This window comes from Podarcis cretensis (assembly GCF_951804945.1).
Source record: "Podarcis cretensis genome assembly, chromosome: 1".
NCBI classification, from domain to species: domain Eukaryota; kingdom Metazoa; phylum Chordata; class Lepidosauria; order Squamata; family Lacertidae; genus Podarcis; species Podarcis cretensis.
In genome coordinates this window covers 119,703,125-119,722,336 of record NC_137170.1, presented here as the reverse complement: position 1 = coordinate 119,722,336, position 19,212 = coordinate 119,703,125, and the positions used below count along the sequence as shown (strand labels likewise).

Below are 19,212 nucleotides of genomic sequence, written 5' to 3'. Positions count from 1 at the left end.
CGTATACCAGTTGCAGGTGTCCTCACACCCACTAACCCACCTAATAAAAAAATCTGTCAGGGAAATGCTGGAGGTGGAATGGCGTAAGATTCTAACAGGTTTTTTTTTTAGGCAGAATAGCAGGGCCGTTCTCTTATGCTCCATTCAATAATTGCCAACCTTCCGATCAGCAAGACCACAGAGCCACTTTTACCTATTTCAGTGTAGAGCAGCACCCATGCATACTCTTTCTGCGTAGCTGTCAACCGTCCCTCATTTGGCAGGAAAGTCCCTTATCCCAGTGCTGTCCCTTATTGACGATGTCCCTTAAATTTCCCAGGTTTCAAAGGAAGCAGCTCCTCTCCCTCCCTCCCTCTCTCCCTGCTGGCCAGGGAGGAGGGAGGCTCCAACTGTGTTGCTTGGCTGCGTTGCTCACCCAATAAGGAGTCTAAGAACGACAGGGGGTGGAGCTTGCATGCCTTGTGCCAATCAAATCGGCTGCGGTGCTGGGGACTCGCCTTTGCTCAGCGCTTCCCAGCGGAGAGGTGACAGTGGTTTTCCTTGCTGCATCCCCTTTGCCGGGTTGCTGCGCTGTGGGAACCACTGCTTGAGGCTTCGTTTGGCTGCTGGCTGGGCTTTCTGCCTTTGGCTTGGAGAGGCTCAGAAGTTGAACATACCTGTGCCCCTTGGAAAATCCCTTATTTTGGCTGCTGATCCCTTATTTTCGAGGCTGCTGGTCCCTTATTTTCAAATCTGTAAGTTGACAGCTATGTCTCTCTGTTCCCACTTGCGTTTTGAGGTGGTGCAGTCAAAGAATAGATATGCTACAGGTTGTTTCTGAATGTACAGACAAGCTCTTAACAAAGGCAGAGCAAACAGAAAGCTGGCAACGGTTTTTTGCAATTTTGCGAACTTTACACAACGCTTTCACTTTTACGTTGCCACACAAGGGTTTCTCATCGTTGTATTGTGAGGGCTGGACCAAGGAAGGGCAGTGGTGAGAAGCTGGGAACGGAGAAATGGGATTGAAAGGCAACCAGGAGCCAAGCAACCAGGAAAAGCATAGAATCATAGAGTTGGAAGAGACCACAAGGGCCATCGAGTCCAAATACAATTGCTTACGGCTTCTTTCCGCTGGGAGTTGGTGGTGCCTCATTCCTGAGGGCATTCACTAACTGGATAGGAGAATTCACTAACTGACCTATTTACCCTGCCTTTTGACACCTGAGATGTATATTTTTAAGACTCACCCTATCTTTGTGACTGCAAATTGTTTTAGACTGCTTATTAACATGGTTTTAATTGCAGCAATCCTCCATGGGACTTGGGAAGGCTGGGTAATAAATTAAAATGTAACAACAACAACAACACTGCAGAAAATGAGGGTGTGTGTGTGTGTGTGTGTGTGTGTGTGTGTGTGTGCATGCTTCATGGCTTCACCTCATCTATCGATGAGTCAACCATTCTTGGAAAACTCCCCTGAAACCTTCCTCTGCACCTTTCTTGAAGATAAAAAAATTTAGAACTAGAATTCTTGCACAGGTGATGGGTTTTACTGAAGAGAGGGTATGAGGTTAACGCTGTTTACTTTCTTCCTATTGCTCAGACATATTTTTATATATGCACTTCTGAAGAAGTTATGAAGAATATTAAAGTTTGTAACTACACAATCAACTTAGATTGGTTTTATACTAAGTTAAGGACGCAGGTGGCGCTGTGGGTTAAAGCCTCAGCGCCTAGGACTTACCGATCGAAAGGTCGGCGGTTTGAATCCCTGCGGCGGGGTGTGCTCCCGCTGCTCGGTCCCAGCGCCTGCCAACCTAGCAGTTCGAAAGCACCTCCGGGTGCAAGTAGATAAATAGGGACCGCTTACCAGCGGGAAGGTAAACGGCGTTTCCGTGTGCGGCTCTGGCTCGCCAGAGCAGCGATGTCACGCTGGCCACGTGACCCGGAAGTGTCTCCGGACAGCGCTGGCCCCTGGCCTCTTAAGTGAGATGGGCGCACAACCCCAGAGTCTGTCAAGACTGGCCCGTACGGGCAGGGGTACCTTTACCTTTAAGGTGCTTAGCTTTCCCCATAGAGTTCTGGGAATTGTAGTTCAATTAGGAGACTCCTCTATTAGAGGTTCCTTAGCACCACCACCCCAGCTATAATTCCAAAGTAGGGATGGTTGGCAGGCCAGATCCTTATCTCCCCACCGCTGGAAGGCCAAATGACAGGCAGATAGGCTGCCCACTTGTCAGTCACCTGACACGGGATCTATAGTATAAATATGCCTCTTTCACCACTCCTTGGCCCCAATACAGTGTTAGAAAGTTATGCTTACGTCCCACTGAAATCAATAGGATAAATATGTTGCAGCTAACTAAAGCTTATAAATGTCAAAGGGTACTAAGTGGAACCAACTTTCTTTTGATTGGTGGCCTTGTCTATATTTACTGAATCCATAAAAAAGCAACTCTAATCCAAGACAAGCCTCCCCTTTTTTCTAAGTTCTCAATTTTTAAAAATAGTTCCCCTTTCTTAATGGGCTAAAATAAAGCATCACCATATTTTGCAAAATAATGAAATGCTATTTTAATGTTTCATATATTTCCACTGCCTCCTTTTTGGAGCCAATTACAAAACCACTCCATTTAGGAACAACGGAAGCTATTATTTTGTCTACTTTTTTTTTTTCAGAATCATCCGTACTATAGGACGTTTCCTGCCACAGTTATTCACAGCTTTCAAATGTTTGGAGAACAGAACACACCTTGGGAAGATGGCAAAACAGAGCCACCACAATTTCCTAGACTCCAGTCAGTTCCATCCTACCCTTCCTTTCCCTTTTTTTCCCTCTTCAGTGAGCTTTGCATAAAGCTAACCCAAACCCACACAGATTTCTATAATATCCAAGAGGGGAAGGGGGGGGGGGGAGAAGAATGACAATGAATAATGTGTTGTAGGTGGAAAATGCCTTGAAGAAACCTAAATTGTAACAGGAAAAAAAATGACATTTTAGATTTTAAATGTTACACAGTTTTTATAAAGCTTCAGTCAATTTATTTTATTTATTCTAATGAAGAGCATTACAACTGCTTTACTGCACTGAAGCAAGCATCGATCACACCATTAATCACACCTTGTGAATAGTCACAAATCAAGTCCTAACAGCAAGCACTGAATCAGGAGCAATGAAGCATAAACTCCTTCACAATTTATGATCTCTCCAATTGCATCTTTTCAACCATTAAATTGCAAGATACCATAAATTTTTATCTTCTTCACTTCAGTCACATTATTGATTCTGCCTTGTGAAATATAGAATAGCTGTAAATCTAGGCGATTGAATTAAATTTGAAGTCTTGACTTCAGAAAAGAAACCCAACACACTGCCATGGCCGTTAATTTGCACAGAGGAACAAATGATAGAAACATTAAAATTTAAATGGACAACAGGGATTCCCAAGAACCATCGTTCTGTCAATCCCAGGCCACATCAACCTTGAGCGTTTTTCTTTGAGCCAAATTATAAAAATGCACGGGACCTAATTCAGATAAGAAGAGACTCTGGGTAGGAGGGAGGGTTGGCCACTGTCTGTCTTCACTAGGAGCAAAACCCCACCACAACCACCAGGAAGCAAATTCTGTCCTTGCCTAATACCCCTAATTTCAATCAGTTGGCAGCTGTTTAGGAGAAAGAGGTTTTCTGTAATGTGTAGGGAGGTGCGACCTTTCAGCTGTTGCCAGAGTACAGTGGTGCCTCGCAAGACGAAATTAATCCGTTCCGCGAGTCTCTTCGTCTAGCGGTTTTTTCGTCTTGCGAAGCAAGTCCATTGATGGCTTAGCGGATTAGCGCTATTAGCGGCTTTTAGCAGCTTATCAGCTTAGCGGATAAGCAGATAAGCGGCTTAGAAAAAAGGGGGGGGGAAACCCGCAGGAACTCGCAAGACATTTTCGTCTTGCGAAGCAAGCCCATAGGGAAATTCGTTTTGCGAAGCACCTCCAAAACGGAAAACCCATTCGTCTAGCGGGTTTTCCGTCTTGCGAGGCATTCGTCTTGCGGGGCACCACTGTACTTCTGTCATCCATGTCCATTAGCTATGCTGACTGTGGTTGATGGGAGTTGGAGTCCAACCACAACTGGAGGACCACAGTTTTCCCACCCTGATCTAAATAGTTCATTTGGCAAGATGTCATTCACTAAGGAACAGAGAGGAAGAAAGGGGACAAGAGGGTTTCATTTTGTTCCCCCCTTTTTCGCTTGCCACTTGAAAAGGATCAGAAAAACATTCACCATGGTGGTTTCCAATTTTGGTTTACATAATCCTCCAAAGTCTTGGCCAATCTGTTGTTTTAAATATACAGTGGTACCTCAGGTTAAGAACTAATTCGTTCCAGAGGTCTGTTCTTAACCTGAAACTGTTCTTAACCTGAGGTACTACTTTAGCTAATGGGGCCTTCTGCTGCCACTGCGTTGCCGCCACACGGTTTCTGTTCTCACCCTGAAGCAAAGTTCTTAACCCGAGGTACTATTTCTGGGTTAGCGGAGTCTGTAACCTGAAGCGTCTGTAACCCAAGGTACCACTGTATGTCTATCATAGAAGTCAACTCCTAGGGGCCAATGTCCCTTCATGCACGCCCCCAATAAAATATTTGAGGGGGCTTGGGCTCCCAAAAGTTGATAGGCATTTGAATGCTGTCTTGTGATCGATTATGTGGAGCGGGGCTTACCTGGCCCCCTCCGCAATATTTTATTCAAGTTGGCGCCCCTAGTCTACATTGTGGGTTTCTTATGTTTATGTTCTGAAATGTGAAATCAAAATAGAGAACCCAAAGTCATCTGCATCTGCCACACAGAGCTTAGAGGTCAAGAAGACCGGGATTGTCAGATGAACCTTGGAGCAGATAAAATGTAGCTCATCAGCCCTTAGGAAAACTGGAAACATTCTATAGAGAGTATGTGGATAATGTCATTATATAGTTTAGCCAGTAGGTGGCACTAGAGGGAACTTTTTTTAAATGGCCTGTTTGTCTTATGTTAGCGGACACCTCTGCTGGATCAGAGGTTTCACCTATTCACTATCTACTCTTTGGGTGAGATTCAATGTCACACTAAGGTGATTCTTCTGCCAGTGCAAGCATTTCCACTTGCCAGACAGAACAATCTTCCCTCACTTCCCTGCCCCCCTGGGCACTGTTCTGGGGGTTCTCCTGAACTTCTTGAGCAGATTTGGGGAAGGCATGGGAGCATGTCCTCTTTTGTCTGTTCCATTTTCTCCCCTCTGATGTGTGTGTGTGTGTGTGTGTGTGTGTGTGTGTCTTGGGGGGGGGCAGACAGACAGACAGGGGGAGAGATGTTTACTCCCCTCTTTTACGCTGCTATTCCTGCTTATATTGTGTTTATATTGTTGCTTTTGATGCAGCTATGAATTTAATGTTGTAATGTGATTTGATTTTGCTGTTGTAAGCTGTTCTGCTTTCTTTCCAAGAAGACAGTGGTGTAAAAAAAACTGGATTTTTTTTTTTAACAACAAACAATAAAAGAAAAATGCAGATAGACTGCTCTGTGAATGAACAGGTGAGGGAGAAGCAATGGTTTCTTCAAAGTCATCTATCTGATCATCACCGTTTACAATCCTAACCATGTCTAAAGGTAAAGCTAAAGGGACCCCTGACCATTAGGTCCAGTCATGACCGACTCTGGGGTTGCGGCGCTCATCTCACTTTATTGGCCGAGGAAGCCGGCATACAGCTTCCGGGTCATGTGGCCAGCATGACTAAGCTGCTTCTGGTGAACCAGAGCAGCGCACAGAAACGCTGCTTACCTTCCCGCCAGAGTGGTACCTATTTATCTACTTGCACTTTGACGTGCTTTCGAACTGCTAGGTTGGCAGGAGCAGGGACCGAGCAACGGGAGCTCACCCCATCATGGGGATTCAAACCACCGACCTTCTGATCGGCAAGTCCTAGGCTCTGTGGTTTAACCCACAGCGCCACCCGCATCCCACAGCACCAACCATGTCTACTCAAGTAATAAATCCTACTGAGGCTGCATTACTGTCCTGATCCACTGGCCCAAAGGCAGGCTCATGGGAGTGGTTTGGTGCAGGGATACCCAAGAATAATGTCAAATACACCAGGCATCCCAGGGTTCACAGATAAGCATATCATCAAAGTGAGCCAATTAGCATATATCAAAGCAAGTGAATATAAACATATATGAGTTCATTCTTGCAACAACTACCAATTAATTTTGGGGTTATCTTGTCTTCCAGGCAGATGGCCTTCTCGGTAGTGGCGCCCCACCCCCTGTGGAACTCCTTCCCTTCAGATGTCAAGGAAATAAAGAACTATACAACTTTTAGAAGACATCTGAAGACAGGCCTGTATCTGGAAGTTTTTAATGTTTGATGCATTATTATTATTTATATATTCTGCAAGCCACCCAGAGTGGCTGGGGAAATGTAGCAAGATGGGTGGGAAATAGATATTATTATTATTATTATTATTATTATTATTATTATTATTACTACAAGGATGTTTGCAGGCCTTCAGGAACATTTCTACACAATTTAAAGCATTTGGCTTCCCCTAAGAAAATTTTGGGCAGTGTAGTTTGCCCCTCACAGAACTACAATTCCCAGCACCCTTAACAAACTACAATTCCCAGGATTCTGGGGGCGGGGGAGTCATGAGCTTTAAATGTATGGTGTGTATGCAGCCTGCATTCATTGGGCTTACCTCCAGGCAATTGAGGTTAGCATTCTGAGCTATTTGTAATGACAAAAGTATGTTTTCCCCGTTCTCTTGCACATGGAGAAAGTTGAAGGGCGGCAGAAAAAGTGTCAACAGAATTAACAGGGATGAGCAGGAGCTAGAACTTCAGCACAGGAGGCAAGGAACTGCCTCTGCTCACACCAAAGCAACACTGCAGCTAGCACGGTTCAAACAAAACACCTCTGTGGAATTACCAGCCTCCCTGGCTTCTTGAGGTCATTGACTGCTAAACTGTACCCTGGCTTTAGGAAAGTTGAATGGACCTCTTGCAGTCCTCTGTCTCCCCGCTAAATATTGAAGAGAGCTTCGCTCAGGCATTTCTTCCAGTCTTCTTCAACCCTCTCTTCTCCCAGGTCTCGAATTCTACCAGTCATCTCGGCCAGTTGCATATAGTCCATCAGCTGCATCTGCCACTCTTCCAGTGTGGGTAGATCTTGAGTTTTCCAGCTCTTAGCGACAAGTATCCTTGCTGCCGTTGTTGCATACATAAAAAATGTTCGGTCCTTCTTTAACACCTTCTGGCCGACAATGCCCAGAAGGAAGGCCTCTGGTTTCTTAGTGAAGGTATACTTAAATACCTTTTTCAACTCATTGTATATCATTTCCCAGAAGGCCTTCACTCTAGGGCAAGTCCACCAGAGGTGAAAGAATGTTCCTTCATGTTCTTTACATTTCCAACATTTATTGTCAGACAAATGGTATATTTTGGCAAGTTTAACTGGGGTCATGTACCATCTATATATCATTTTCATTACATTTTCCTTCAAAGCATTACATGCAGTGAAGTTCAGCCCAGTGGTCCACAACCTTTCCCAGTCCTCAAACAAAATATTATGCCCAATATCCTGAGCCCACTTTATCATAACCGATTTAACCATTTCGTCTTGTGTATTCCATTTCAACAGCAAGTTATACATTCTTGAAAGTACCTTAGTCTTAGGTTCTAACAGTTCTGTTTCCAATTTCGATTTCTCCACCTGGAACCCTAGCTTTTTCGCTCAGGCGTCCACTCCCTACTGGTTGCTTTCCCCCTCTTCTGCCTGAGTTTCTCACATGCCTCCTCCTTCCTGGAATGGGTGGTGGGCATGGGTGGTGGGACGAGCCCACTGTGGAAATAACATGGGAGGGAAATCAAGGGGTTAAAGGTAAAGGGACCCCTGACCACTTCCGGGTCATGTGGACAGCATGACGAAGCCGCTTCTGGCAAACCAGAGCAGCGCACGGAAACGCTGTTTACCTTCCCGCCGGAGTGGTACCTATTTATCTACTTGCACTGCGTGCTTTCGAACTGCTAGGTTGGCAGGAGCAGGGACCGAGCAATGGGAGCTCACCCCGTCGCGGGGATTCGAACCGCCGACCTTCTGATCGGCAAGCCCTAGGCTCTGTGGTTTAACCCACAGCGCCACCCACGTCCCTTCAATCAATGGGTTACTAGTGGCCAATTCTCTCTCCCCACCCCACTAAGCTGGGAAGAATGCAGAGAGAAGAAGCGCCATGGTGCACCTATAGCAGCACGACTGGATGCCTTCATCTGCCCCAGCTGCAACAAAACATGTCTCTCCCATATCATTCTCTACAGCCACAGTAGGCATTGTAACTCTCCAACGGCTCAACTCTATTTCTGAAGGTGCATTCTCCCATTGTCTCCTGAGATAGATAGGTGCCAACAATATAGTAGAGGCCCAGAGGATGATGGCCCCCTCCCTGGGATTGTCCTCTCCCCAGTCTGCGCTCCCCGTGAGCTCATCCTCCTCCTGGGTCTGCCAGGCCCTGACACAGGTCTGCATGGATAAAATACTGGTATTACTATACTTATAGGAATCTTCGGGACTTCTTCCCAGCTATAGTGTCAAGACAAAACCCAATAAACAGAATCTGCTTTAACAAAACCCTTTTCGTAATAACAATGCGCTTTCCACTGGCGCAGTATTCCTTGTGTTGTGACACTGCTTTGATAATTAGCAACACTTGAACTCCAACTTGTTATGCATTTTGTGTTCCCCCTAATCCAGCCGTAATTATCCAGATATGTGCTGCTTCTCTTATGACTAATTGCAGTGGATTGTCCTACCTGGAGAGGGACATCTGCTTCTATTTCGGTGCCTGGAATTTTCTCACTCCACAAAGTAAATTTTTTCGTATCCGGGTCAATGAAGTAATCAAAAACCGTCCCTTGGGAAGGAAATTTTATTGTCCGCATTTCTTTGATCCACCATCTACTAAACTCCATGCGATAATCAATTAGCTGAAAAACAGAACAAAGGGGAGCCAGACATGAAACACGGGGAGAGATATGCTAGCCCGACTGTGAGCATTTTATTTGTATGTTGGTTTGCTTGCTTGCGGGACGCGGGTGGTGCTGTGCGTTAAACCACAGAGCCTAGGACTTGCCAATCAGAAGGTCGGCGGTTCAAATCCCCGTGACGGGGTGAGTTCCCGTTGCTCGGTCCCTGCTCCTGCCAACCTAGCAGCTCAAAAGCATGTCAAAGTGCAAATAGATAAATAAGTACCGCTCTGGCAGGAAGGTAAACGGTGTTTCCATGCGCTGCTCTGGTTTGCCAGAAGCGGCTTAGTCATGCTGGCCACATGACCCGGCCAATAAAGCGAGATGAGTGCCACAACCCCAGAGTCAGTCACGACTGGACCTAATGGTCAGGGGTCCCTTTACCTTTACCTTGCTTGCTTGCTTGCTCTGTTTTGCAGGCACCCAAAATAGCTGCCATCCTCTGGGTGACGTTCAAGAAATATTTTAAACAATTAAAGCAGCACTAGAACAACCAAGGGGCATAGCTCAACAGCAGAACACATGCATTGCATGTACTGTAGAAGATCCTTGGATCAGTCCCTGGCCTTTCCAGGCAGGGCTGGGAAAGACTGCTATCTGGAGAGTCGGTGCCTATGATTGTAGACGAGAGTGAGCCAGATGAACCAATGGTTTGTTTAAATAAAAGACAGCTTATTATGTTCCTTACCATTATAAAACAGAGAGGAAAGCTTAAAGAAAGAAAAAACCAAGTGGGAATGTTAAGTTCATAGCTTAGAAACTGCAGGAGCTGAAGGACTTTCTCCCAAACTATGTTCACTGATCTAAGTTATGGGAAATAACTCAAGGAACTATTCGATAGTAACCTTTTAACCCTGAGGTTTCCTAGACTGTCTATTTTCTGAGAATGAAAATACCAAGGCCCTTTATTCTTTTATAATCATATGTTGCTGCAGGCTTTCGGGTGACACCAGAGAGCACAGAGTTACACGAGAAACAAAAGGTAGTGGCCACAGAGTTTTTCTGGAAGCAAAAATGCCATATGGTTCATGCTAAGTCCCTCATTCGCAGAATACGGAATGCCCACCCTAACATACTGTCACATTCAAAGTCTTCTTCCAAGCCATCAGAATGATGCAGTAAAGGTGAGCCAGGTTCTTGCACTTAACAATACATGCATCCGTGGTGTGATAGGGTTCAGCTTGCATCTTAAAGAAATCAAGCCAAGCAGCTTGAGATATCTTGAGATATTAAAGAAAGGAAGGGAAACAAGGATCTGGAGACACATTTGCCTTATTTCACTGTTCTGACAAATATAGACTTGGTAGCCAATCAGTGGCCTAAATCCACTCAAAAGGGGTAGTGATCTGCCATCTACTTCATCAGTTGTTAGGGTGAAAAGTCTTCTATCACAGCCAATATTAACTAGATGTTGGTAGGAGACCCTGGCAAGTGGTAAAAGGAAACAGGAGGCTCAGAGTATTTCCTCGGTCTGTATCCTTGTAGAGAGAACAGTCATGAATCATTAGGCTGAGAAAAGTTCCTTCCTGTTGGATCAGTTATATCAGGGATATGTGATCTTGCTGGCAGAAAATTGCTGTGATCGTCTGACGCTTTTCCTTCAGAACTTGTAAGAAGCAGGAGTTAGTGGGATAGTTGACTTGTGGGATGGTAGGTGCTAGAGATTAGAAAAGCCCTATGGTGTATATTATGTTTCCCAGGGCCAAAAATGTTTATCAAGTGTCAAATGTAAGAAATGGAAACTGTAGAACATATCGCCACAAGAACGAACCCAAAGAAAAGGGCATGAATAACTAGCAACAAGGCAGAACAGCTGTGCTACATAAAAATATGTCCAGGCCTTATCTGTTGGCATGGACAGTGTATTCTGATTTCTGACCCCTACAGTACACAAAGGAGTGGTGTTTCCAGAATCACGTATGAATGCATATTAATTTTCTAAAATAATGGCTAAAATGCACATTTGAAGGTGGGCATCTTGGATGTATCATTTTCGGGTGACAGAAGGTAGAAGTGGAGAACATCACTGTTGTTCAGCAACTAGGCCGAGGTGGGATCTTCTGGATCTTTATGTAAATACAGTCGTATCTCAGAAGTCGAACGGAATGCGTTCCGGAGGTCCGTTTGACTTCCAAAACATTCGGAAACCAAGGCGCGGCTTCCAATTGGCTGCAGGAAGCTCCACTGTGTCGGACATTCGGGTTCCGAAGAACGTCCGCAAACTGGAACACTCACTTCCGGGTTTGCAGTGTTTGCGAGCCAAAACGTTTGACTCGCAAGGCGTTCAACTTCCCGAGGTACGACTGTATAAAAAACACGCACTCACAATCATAATTTTGCAGTTAATGATACAAATGATACAAATATTACTGGCTTATTTTTCTTGTCTCATTTCTTATTGAAAATATATTGGAAGCAGTGGGGTACAGTCAGTGGACTACGGGGACTAGGCTAGTCTCCTAAACGTTCCTGGTAAATTAGAGTATTAAAGTCTGGCGCCTGCTTCCCAAAGCCCAGGAAACTTCTGCCTGGCTTAGGGAGGGAGACATAGTGCTCATGTACGTGATGTTGGGATGCTGTGAGGTCACACATGCGATGTCACCTCCTCCATTACTCTTGCAAGCTGGTGCCTCTGGCCCTGTTCCCCTACGAAAAATTTCACCGCACCCCATTGATTGGAAGATAGAATCATAGAATTGTTGAGTTGTACCGGACCTCATGGGTCATGTAGCCCAACCCTGTGTGATGCAGGAATGGTTGCTGTCAAACTTGAGCAGAATACCAAAATACTGTTATCTTCCCTCAAAACCTGCCACTCACCTGATCTTGGAACAAAGCACCACCGAAGGCCCATATACTTGCAAATGCAAAATATACTTCATAGAGTTCACGAGGAGAGTCTGGGGGAGCATTCTCCGGGGTCAGGAGACAATCCAGTAATGAACACAAAGTCTCCAGTGAAAATAAATAAAAAGGAAGGAGAGAATAAAGATATCTGAATACAGTCCCAACATCCTTTATATTCTTATTTCTACTTCTATAGCTGCTACTGTCGCAATATAATAAATATTTTAAAACACTTATTTAATTTCACACAACCATTGTGATGTATTTATAATTACAGAGGACGGCATCTGACTAGGTTCTCCTCAGGATAGGCTCATTGAAATTAATTTCAGTGGGTCTACTCTGAGTAGGACTGGTATCAGATTTGGCATAGAAGAAGAAAAGTCACACACAGGAGACCAAAGCAATGAGCCGAGGGCGACTTGTTAGGCACACCTAAGCAACATACACAAATTGTTAAACTGAAGAGGGAGGGGGAAGATTAATCCCTAGTGTGGATCTATGTGCAGTCCCCACTTCTTCTCTGGCCCATGGGCAATTGAATCAAACACTGCAGAAGGAAGAGCTGTTTGAGAGCTGGGGTGAAGGACTGGAAACTGTATTCAGCCACTGAAAAGTGGTAACTGATGCAAGAAGAAGGAATTTGTCATATACTATTCCTGCAGGGTGTCACATGGCAGTGGTAGAGGCAGAGGGGCTCGCACTAAGATATGGTCCTTTAGCTGTTGAACTACAACTCCCATTATCTCTGACCACTGGCCATGTTGGCTAGGTTTGATGGGAATTGTAGTCCAGCAACACCTGGAGGATCAAAGATAAGCCGCCCCTGGTCTATGGGAATGTGTTCTGCATGCAAAGCCTGTTTTCAGAAAGCATAATATTGGTAGGGCTGGCATATGTCCCAGACATTACCAGGATTTCAAAGGCAGAATTGACGTCCTGGAGGAATTTCCAAGTCAAACAAAAAAATACGTTTTTTTTGCATTCTTGCAAGAAAATCTCAACAACTTTGGGTTTTGTCTAAAAAAATCTCAACAACTTTGGGGGTTTCCTTAAAAAGCTCAACAATCTCGGTGTTTTCCTAAAAGAAACTTCAGCAACTTTCAGGATGTCCTGTTTTTTACTTTTTGAAATATGGCAACCCAAAATATTGGTATCTGATATTATCCTCTTAAGCACACATACCTAGGCTGAAAGAGTAGAGGAAAGTCTCTATCAGACTGTGTTCAAATTATGGAACTGGGCCTACAAGGTGGAAGAGTGTTCTCTGCAATATATAGGTTGGGAACATATAGAGTTACTGAGCTTTGTGACAGCTGCAGATATTGGCTCAATTCCAGTATAACAGGGAAACATGAACTGCACTGGGAGAATGGTGTCACATAGTCCTATCTGCTTCCCAGTTCAGCTCCTACAGATGAGCACAAAATTCACTCCTTTTCTTCCCCCACTCCCAGGATTTCCAGAATCTTGCCCTGTTCCACCTTTGCATGTGTGCAGAGACAGATGCACACACACACACACACACAGAGAGAGAGAGAGAGAGGGAGAGAGAGAGAGAGAGAGAGGGAGGGAGAGAGAGGTTTCTGCAATGAGCACTGCTGTGGTAGTCCTCACTGTGGTGCAGAATCTATGCAAGCAAACTTTATTAAATAAATATGTTTTTAAAAGTCATTGGGGGAGCAACCCCAACCACACACTCTTTACCACTTTTGGAGTACAGATGTGTGCGAATGACTCAAAAAATAATACCCAAATGCAATGTAACTGTGCTGTTCAAAAGACCCACATCTAAGTTCTCTAGTTTGAGTTTTTCTGCCTTGTATGTTAGGCACAAAAAAACTGTTTTCATTTCTGGCTTTTGTTTTTTCCTCATAGAAAAATAATGTGATCCAGAAAGCTTTTTTTAAAAAAACACACACACTCAAAAGCTTCATATAAAAGCATTATTCAAGTGCATAACTTCTGCATTCATTCAGAAATGCATATGGCATTTTAAAAATAACATAACTTAAGGAAAGTAAGGGCTTGTCCCATATAATGTCTGTTGGAATTTCAGTTGCTTGCTAAAGTAACTTTCAAGCAACGGTCTGTCCAGAATTCTGTATAGAAGTTAACACTCCTAAGCTGTTGAGCTCAATTTTATCAACAGCCAAATAACTTCATTGTAATTATGGAGTCTGTTTTAGAAAATGAAGGAACACCGACCTCACCTCCATAGTGTTCCCATATTTCTTTTTTATACATTCTACTTGTATGAACAATAACTTGACTCTATAAGAGTCTTAAGTGTAGTCTTTTTGACTTCAAATGAGTTTACTGTAGTGTAGAGGATGGCATCAGCCCTAATTCAGGAGGAAACAGTTACACAATCTGTGTCTGCTTTGTCACTTGAATCACAAAACACAAAATGTTAAACCATGCTGTGATTATAATGAAGTTCCTTCACACTAGGTCTGCATACTTGAACACTCTCACAATCACATCTCAGGAAGAGTGGCAGTCTGAAGATCCTGCTGCAGTTGTTGTTACCTGAACCATGCTGTTCTCTGGAACGGGGGTGATGGTTTTTAAGTTGCAGCGGACTTGCTCCAAGCAGTAAGGAACATATTTGTCAAAAAGGATGGTTAGATTTGCTCTTTCCGTCTGTGCTTTGCGAGTTTCAATCCAGCTAGTCACGTATCTGTGAAAACAAACTTATCTTAGGGTGCTTCTCCTCCCCTTAATCAATTGCTTTTGTTTATTATGTTTGAAAGCGGATTTATGAGAAGAGCAGAGGGTTGTTTGCGGAGCCGCCTAGAGCTTTTACGGTATGTCCTTAGCTTGGTTCAGCCTTATTTTACTTGCTGAGATGCCTCTCTGAATTACCTTGTTTGTTGGTGATCCGTTTCCAACTGATTTGGCCTTGTAGTACAACTGTGACTAAGTTACTGCTTCTTTTGCCTTCCCAAACCAGTGCCCTCCACATATTTTGGACTCCCTCTCCCAGCAGCTCCAACCATTCTGACCAGTGACCAGAGGTGATGAGAGTCAAAGTCCAAACCATTTGGAGGGCTCCTAATTAGAGAAGGCTGCTTGATTCTGTTCCAGGCAGGGGTGTGTTCTTCTGTCAGTTAAAATTTAGGACTTTAAATGCTTTTTTTTTACCCCTAAGATACACTCTCCCTCAACCTGTCATCTTTCAGATGTTTTGAACTGCAGCGCCCCTCATCCTTGGCCATTGGCCATGGTGTCTGAAAGGAATGAGACTGGGAAATGCTGTCTTAGAAGCATATGACATTTCCATGGATGTTGAGGGAAATAACAAATGTAATTTAGAGAAGAAGAAAAATTGCCACTCACATGCCGTCACCTCCACACCAATAAAGCTTTTCTGTCTAAGCTTTCCCCAATACTCCCAAAACCTGGCATTATTATTTCACCCCTCTTCCCCACTGTTTACCTATAGGATCTGAGGTTTCCCCTTGACTAGCCCAGACACATTTCCTCTCAGTGCAGGTCATCAAACTTTGTGGACCAGTGGGCACATTTCCACCCACAGGCACTGAGTCAGCAACCCCTGTTCTGGACATTTCCCCTATGTTCTCATACCCTGTGTCTCCCTAGAAAGTTGCCTTCTTCACACTAAAGGTCTGGCACCAGTCCTCCAGATTTTCAGATAGAATTCTTCCCCAGTCCTGTCTAGATATGCTAGGGCACTGTTTCCCAGACTTGGGTTTCCAGCTGTTTTTGGACCACAACTCCCATCATCCCTAGCTAGCAGGACCAGTGGTCAAGAACGATGGGAACTGTAGTCCAAAAAGAGCTGGAGACACAAGTTTGGGAAACACTGGGCTAGGGACTGAACCTGGGACTTTTTGCCTTCAATGCAGGTGCTCTGCCACTGAAATATTCCCTTTCCCATATTGGAGGATGTCCCCATGGCTCACATGGGAGATATCTACAGCTCTAGTAGCAGCACCAGTGCATTGTGGCTCCAATGACAAGTTCCTTTGTACGGTACTGATCAGCTTAATCTCTGAGGAAATAGCTGTTCACTCAATACCATAGAGTATACAGCTGACAGTAGTGATGTATGGAAGTGAAAGCTGCTGAAGAATTGATGCTTTTGAATTATGGTGCTGGGGGAGACTCTTGAGAGTCCCATGGACTGCAAGAAGATCAAACCTATCCATTCTCAAGGAAATCAACCCTGAGTGCTCACTGGAAGGACAGATCCTGAAGCTGAGGCTCCAATACTTTGACCACCACATGAGAAGAGAAGACTCCCTGGAAAAGACTCTGATGTTGGGAAAGATGGAGGGCACAAGGAGAAGGGGATGACAGATGGTTGGACAGTGTTCTCGAAGCTACCAGCATGAGTTTGACCAAACTGCGGGAGGCAGTGGAAGACAGGAGTGCCTGGCGTGCTCTGGTCCATGGGGTCACGAAGAGTCGGACACGACTAAACGACTAAACAACAACAACATACAGCTGACAAGATGACAGCTACATGAACAGAGCATTCAGCAAGATGTTTGCTGAGTTAAGAATACAGTATAGCGCAGCAGCAAATGAGATCATCACTACCAAAGGAACAAGCATGGCCATAGGCATTTTGGACAGCTTAGGTCTGTTGTCCGATCCAGCAGGGATCTTCATATATTCTTACTGGCCCCAGAGTTGCTGGCTGAAGGTGCACTGAACTGCCATTTGCTTGTTAAATGTGTATCTTGCCTTTCTTCAAATTGGCTAATGAAAGAGCACAAAATGGGTAATATTGCAAAGGGCACATTAAAAGTACAAAAAGCAAGGGAAGTACTCACGGGCTCCAGCCTAGGTCCTGCGTATTCACATAGAGGATTCCAGCTCTCGACACAGTGGCTGGAGTTGCTGCCCGGAGGTGGCTTATTTCAAACACCAGCCGCATGGAAGGTGTTAATGAAATCCGTTCGTTACTTGCTAAAGTCAGAACCTAAGCACAGAATCATTACAATTTTATTGCAGTAGGTATTTGCTTTTCAAATTAAGTAACTAAGGTACTGTTGTGTGTGTTTTTTTCAAAAAAGTAAGAATCACAGAGCACATGTTCAGCTACAGCTAATACACAGGAATATAATTTTATTTTCCAATGAGTGTTATTTGTTAGTTTAAATAATATCCCTTATATCTTTATGGATATCTGCTGTGACATTCAGGAAAACAGCAGAAGAATGAACTCAAACACTATCCAGTGAGAAGATCTCTTGCATACGACACATTGAAATTAATGAAAGTGATACTGTGCTGTTTCAATTAAACATGTGCAGGAGACCTTCCCATTGAACTGTCCTTAATTTCTTCAATGTTTTTATAAAGCCATGTTAACTGTCATTTCATTGAAAAGTCAACTGGTTCCCTATCCACTTACCCAGCAATAATCACAATGGACAAAAAAGTGACTCTTCTCTGCAGTTTTGTTTTGCTGGACTTACACAAAAGGATTCTTTATTGTCAATGGGAATAAAATCAATATAATATCTTGATTCATGGAAAGAAATTTATGTTAGGGATGGGTTGAAAAACAGCAAAACAAAAGAGATAACAATAGTAAATCATCATGAAATCAAACCTACAATTTATGAAGAGAAGAAACTATGAATTAAATCTCTTAAAATTGAATAAGCCAGCAATGGTGTGGTTTCAATGCACATTAAACGAAAGTTCAGGCAATAAGGAAAAAAAATGGCTATTTTTCTTTCCAAGATGCTGTTCTTTGGTCCCTTGAATTAAGTAAAGTAAAGTAAATATTAAATAAGTTAAATTTTAAAAAGTAAAGATGAAATGGTATTATTTCACTAAATCAATTTATTGCTGCAAGTGCAAATGTAAACTGAGTTTTTGAATTTCACACAATTATTTTAAGTCTAAAGTGGATGGAAAAGAAATGAATTAAAATGTGTTGTTGCCAGTTGCTAGCAGAAAGGTTCTAAGAGAAAGCTGTTCAGATATAATGCTAAACCACACTGTGGTATTGCTTGAATGTGCATGAGACTTCTGTTCTCTCATCTCTCCACATGTGCTCTGTTATCATCCTACCCTTCCTTTTGCAAGGGAAACCACAGTTTCCCGTGTCTGCAGTGGGGAAACCATGGTTTGTCTGCAAAGCGTAACTGGATGCCATGTTTGCTTGTGATTTCCAATCCCATCTTAAAGGAAAGCTGGTTTATGCAAAACATAATTTGCCTCCTTTAGAAGAAAAAAAGTAGCAAAACATGTTTGCTGTGAAATAGGAAGTATCAGAGGAGAAAGGAAGAGAAGGAGAGAACGCACAGGGAAGGGGTTTTTTTTATGTCTTACTGTAACACCAATATCATGCCTTGGCAATATATCTGAATTGAGCTAAAGAGAAATCAAGTTTCATCTACTACATCTTTTAACTATAATCAAAAAGAGAAATCAAACTGTTCTTTTCCAATCCTTTGCAAGAAAAGAAATCCAAACACGTGATTCCAAACACAAACTTATCAGGAAAAAAATCAAGTATTTCAAGAGTAACGATAAAATTGCGAGAACTGGCAGGATTTGGCTGCGAGAATGAGGAATGTTTTATGGCAAACTGGAGAACTTGGGGGAAATAGGCCATAGAAGATATGTTGTAGATCCCGTGTGCTACAATAGAGCAATGGCCCACAGTGGGCCTGGATAACCTGTTTCAGTGTGATCCATTTTTATCTTCTATGATTGTACTTGCCATCAGGTGCTATTCTTCTGGTGTTCCTAAGGGGCGGTGCAACGCTACACATCCCCTACTGAGTACTTTAGCTTAAAAGCTACAATAGAGTCCTTAGAATCTAACAACAAGAGCTATTCTAGGAGCTGGTTAGGAAAATGTGATTTAAAGGAGGTTTCCAGCATTGTGTGAAATTAGGGCAAAAAAAAAAAAAAACTCTTTTCAATTTGCACAAAGTATCTCAATTCCAACAGTTTGCTCTCCTGCTGTTGTATCCATCATAAAGAAAGGCCAGGACGCCATGGTGAAGAAAGGTGACATTTTAATCAATGGAGATTAATACATACTAAAAAAAAAAAATACAAAATGATTCAGCTTTCTGCTCCTCCCACTTCCAAGGTTGAACCATGAACTTTCCACTTTTAGTCATTTTAGTTAAGGAGACATTCTTTCTCTCTCTCTCTCTCTCTCTCTCTCTCTCTCTCTCTCTCTCTTACATTAAATGGGTGTTGGGGGTAAGTCTAGGTCATGTGGGTTTAGATCTACTCTTCATTCCAAAATACATAATTCTATTTTGGATGCTATTGGTATCTTTAAACCTCGAATTATATCACAGCACATCCGTACTGGGTCTATCAATGAAAAAATT

The 19,212-nt window shown here is 43.4% G+C and overlaps 1 protein-coding gene across 1 annotated transcript in view; it reads right to left on the bottom strand.

Annotated features, from left to right (window-relative positions):
* The window catches only part of LOC307220097 (dynein axonemal heavy chain 11-like), a gene marked incomplete at its 5' end in the record, with an annotated part of 229,278 nt that overhangs the window by 134,394 nt on the left and 75,672 nt on the right, over positions 1 to 19,212 (bottom strand). The window contains 4 exons of the mRNA XM_079983734.1: positions 8,813 to 8,986; positions 11,846 to 11,977; positions 14,405 to 14,555; positions 16,678 to 16,826. Of these exons, the coding sequence (XP_079839860.1) occupies positions 8,813 to 8,986; positions 11,846 to 11,977; positions 14,405 to 14,555; positions 16,678 to 16,826 (606 nt within the window). The remainder of the gene's footprint in view (positions 1 to 8,812; positions 8,987 to 11,845; positions 11,978 to 14,404; positions 14,556 to 16,677; positions 16,827 to 19,212) is intronic.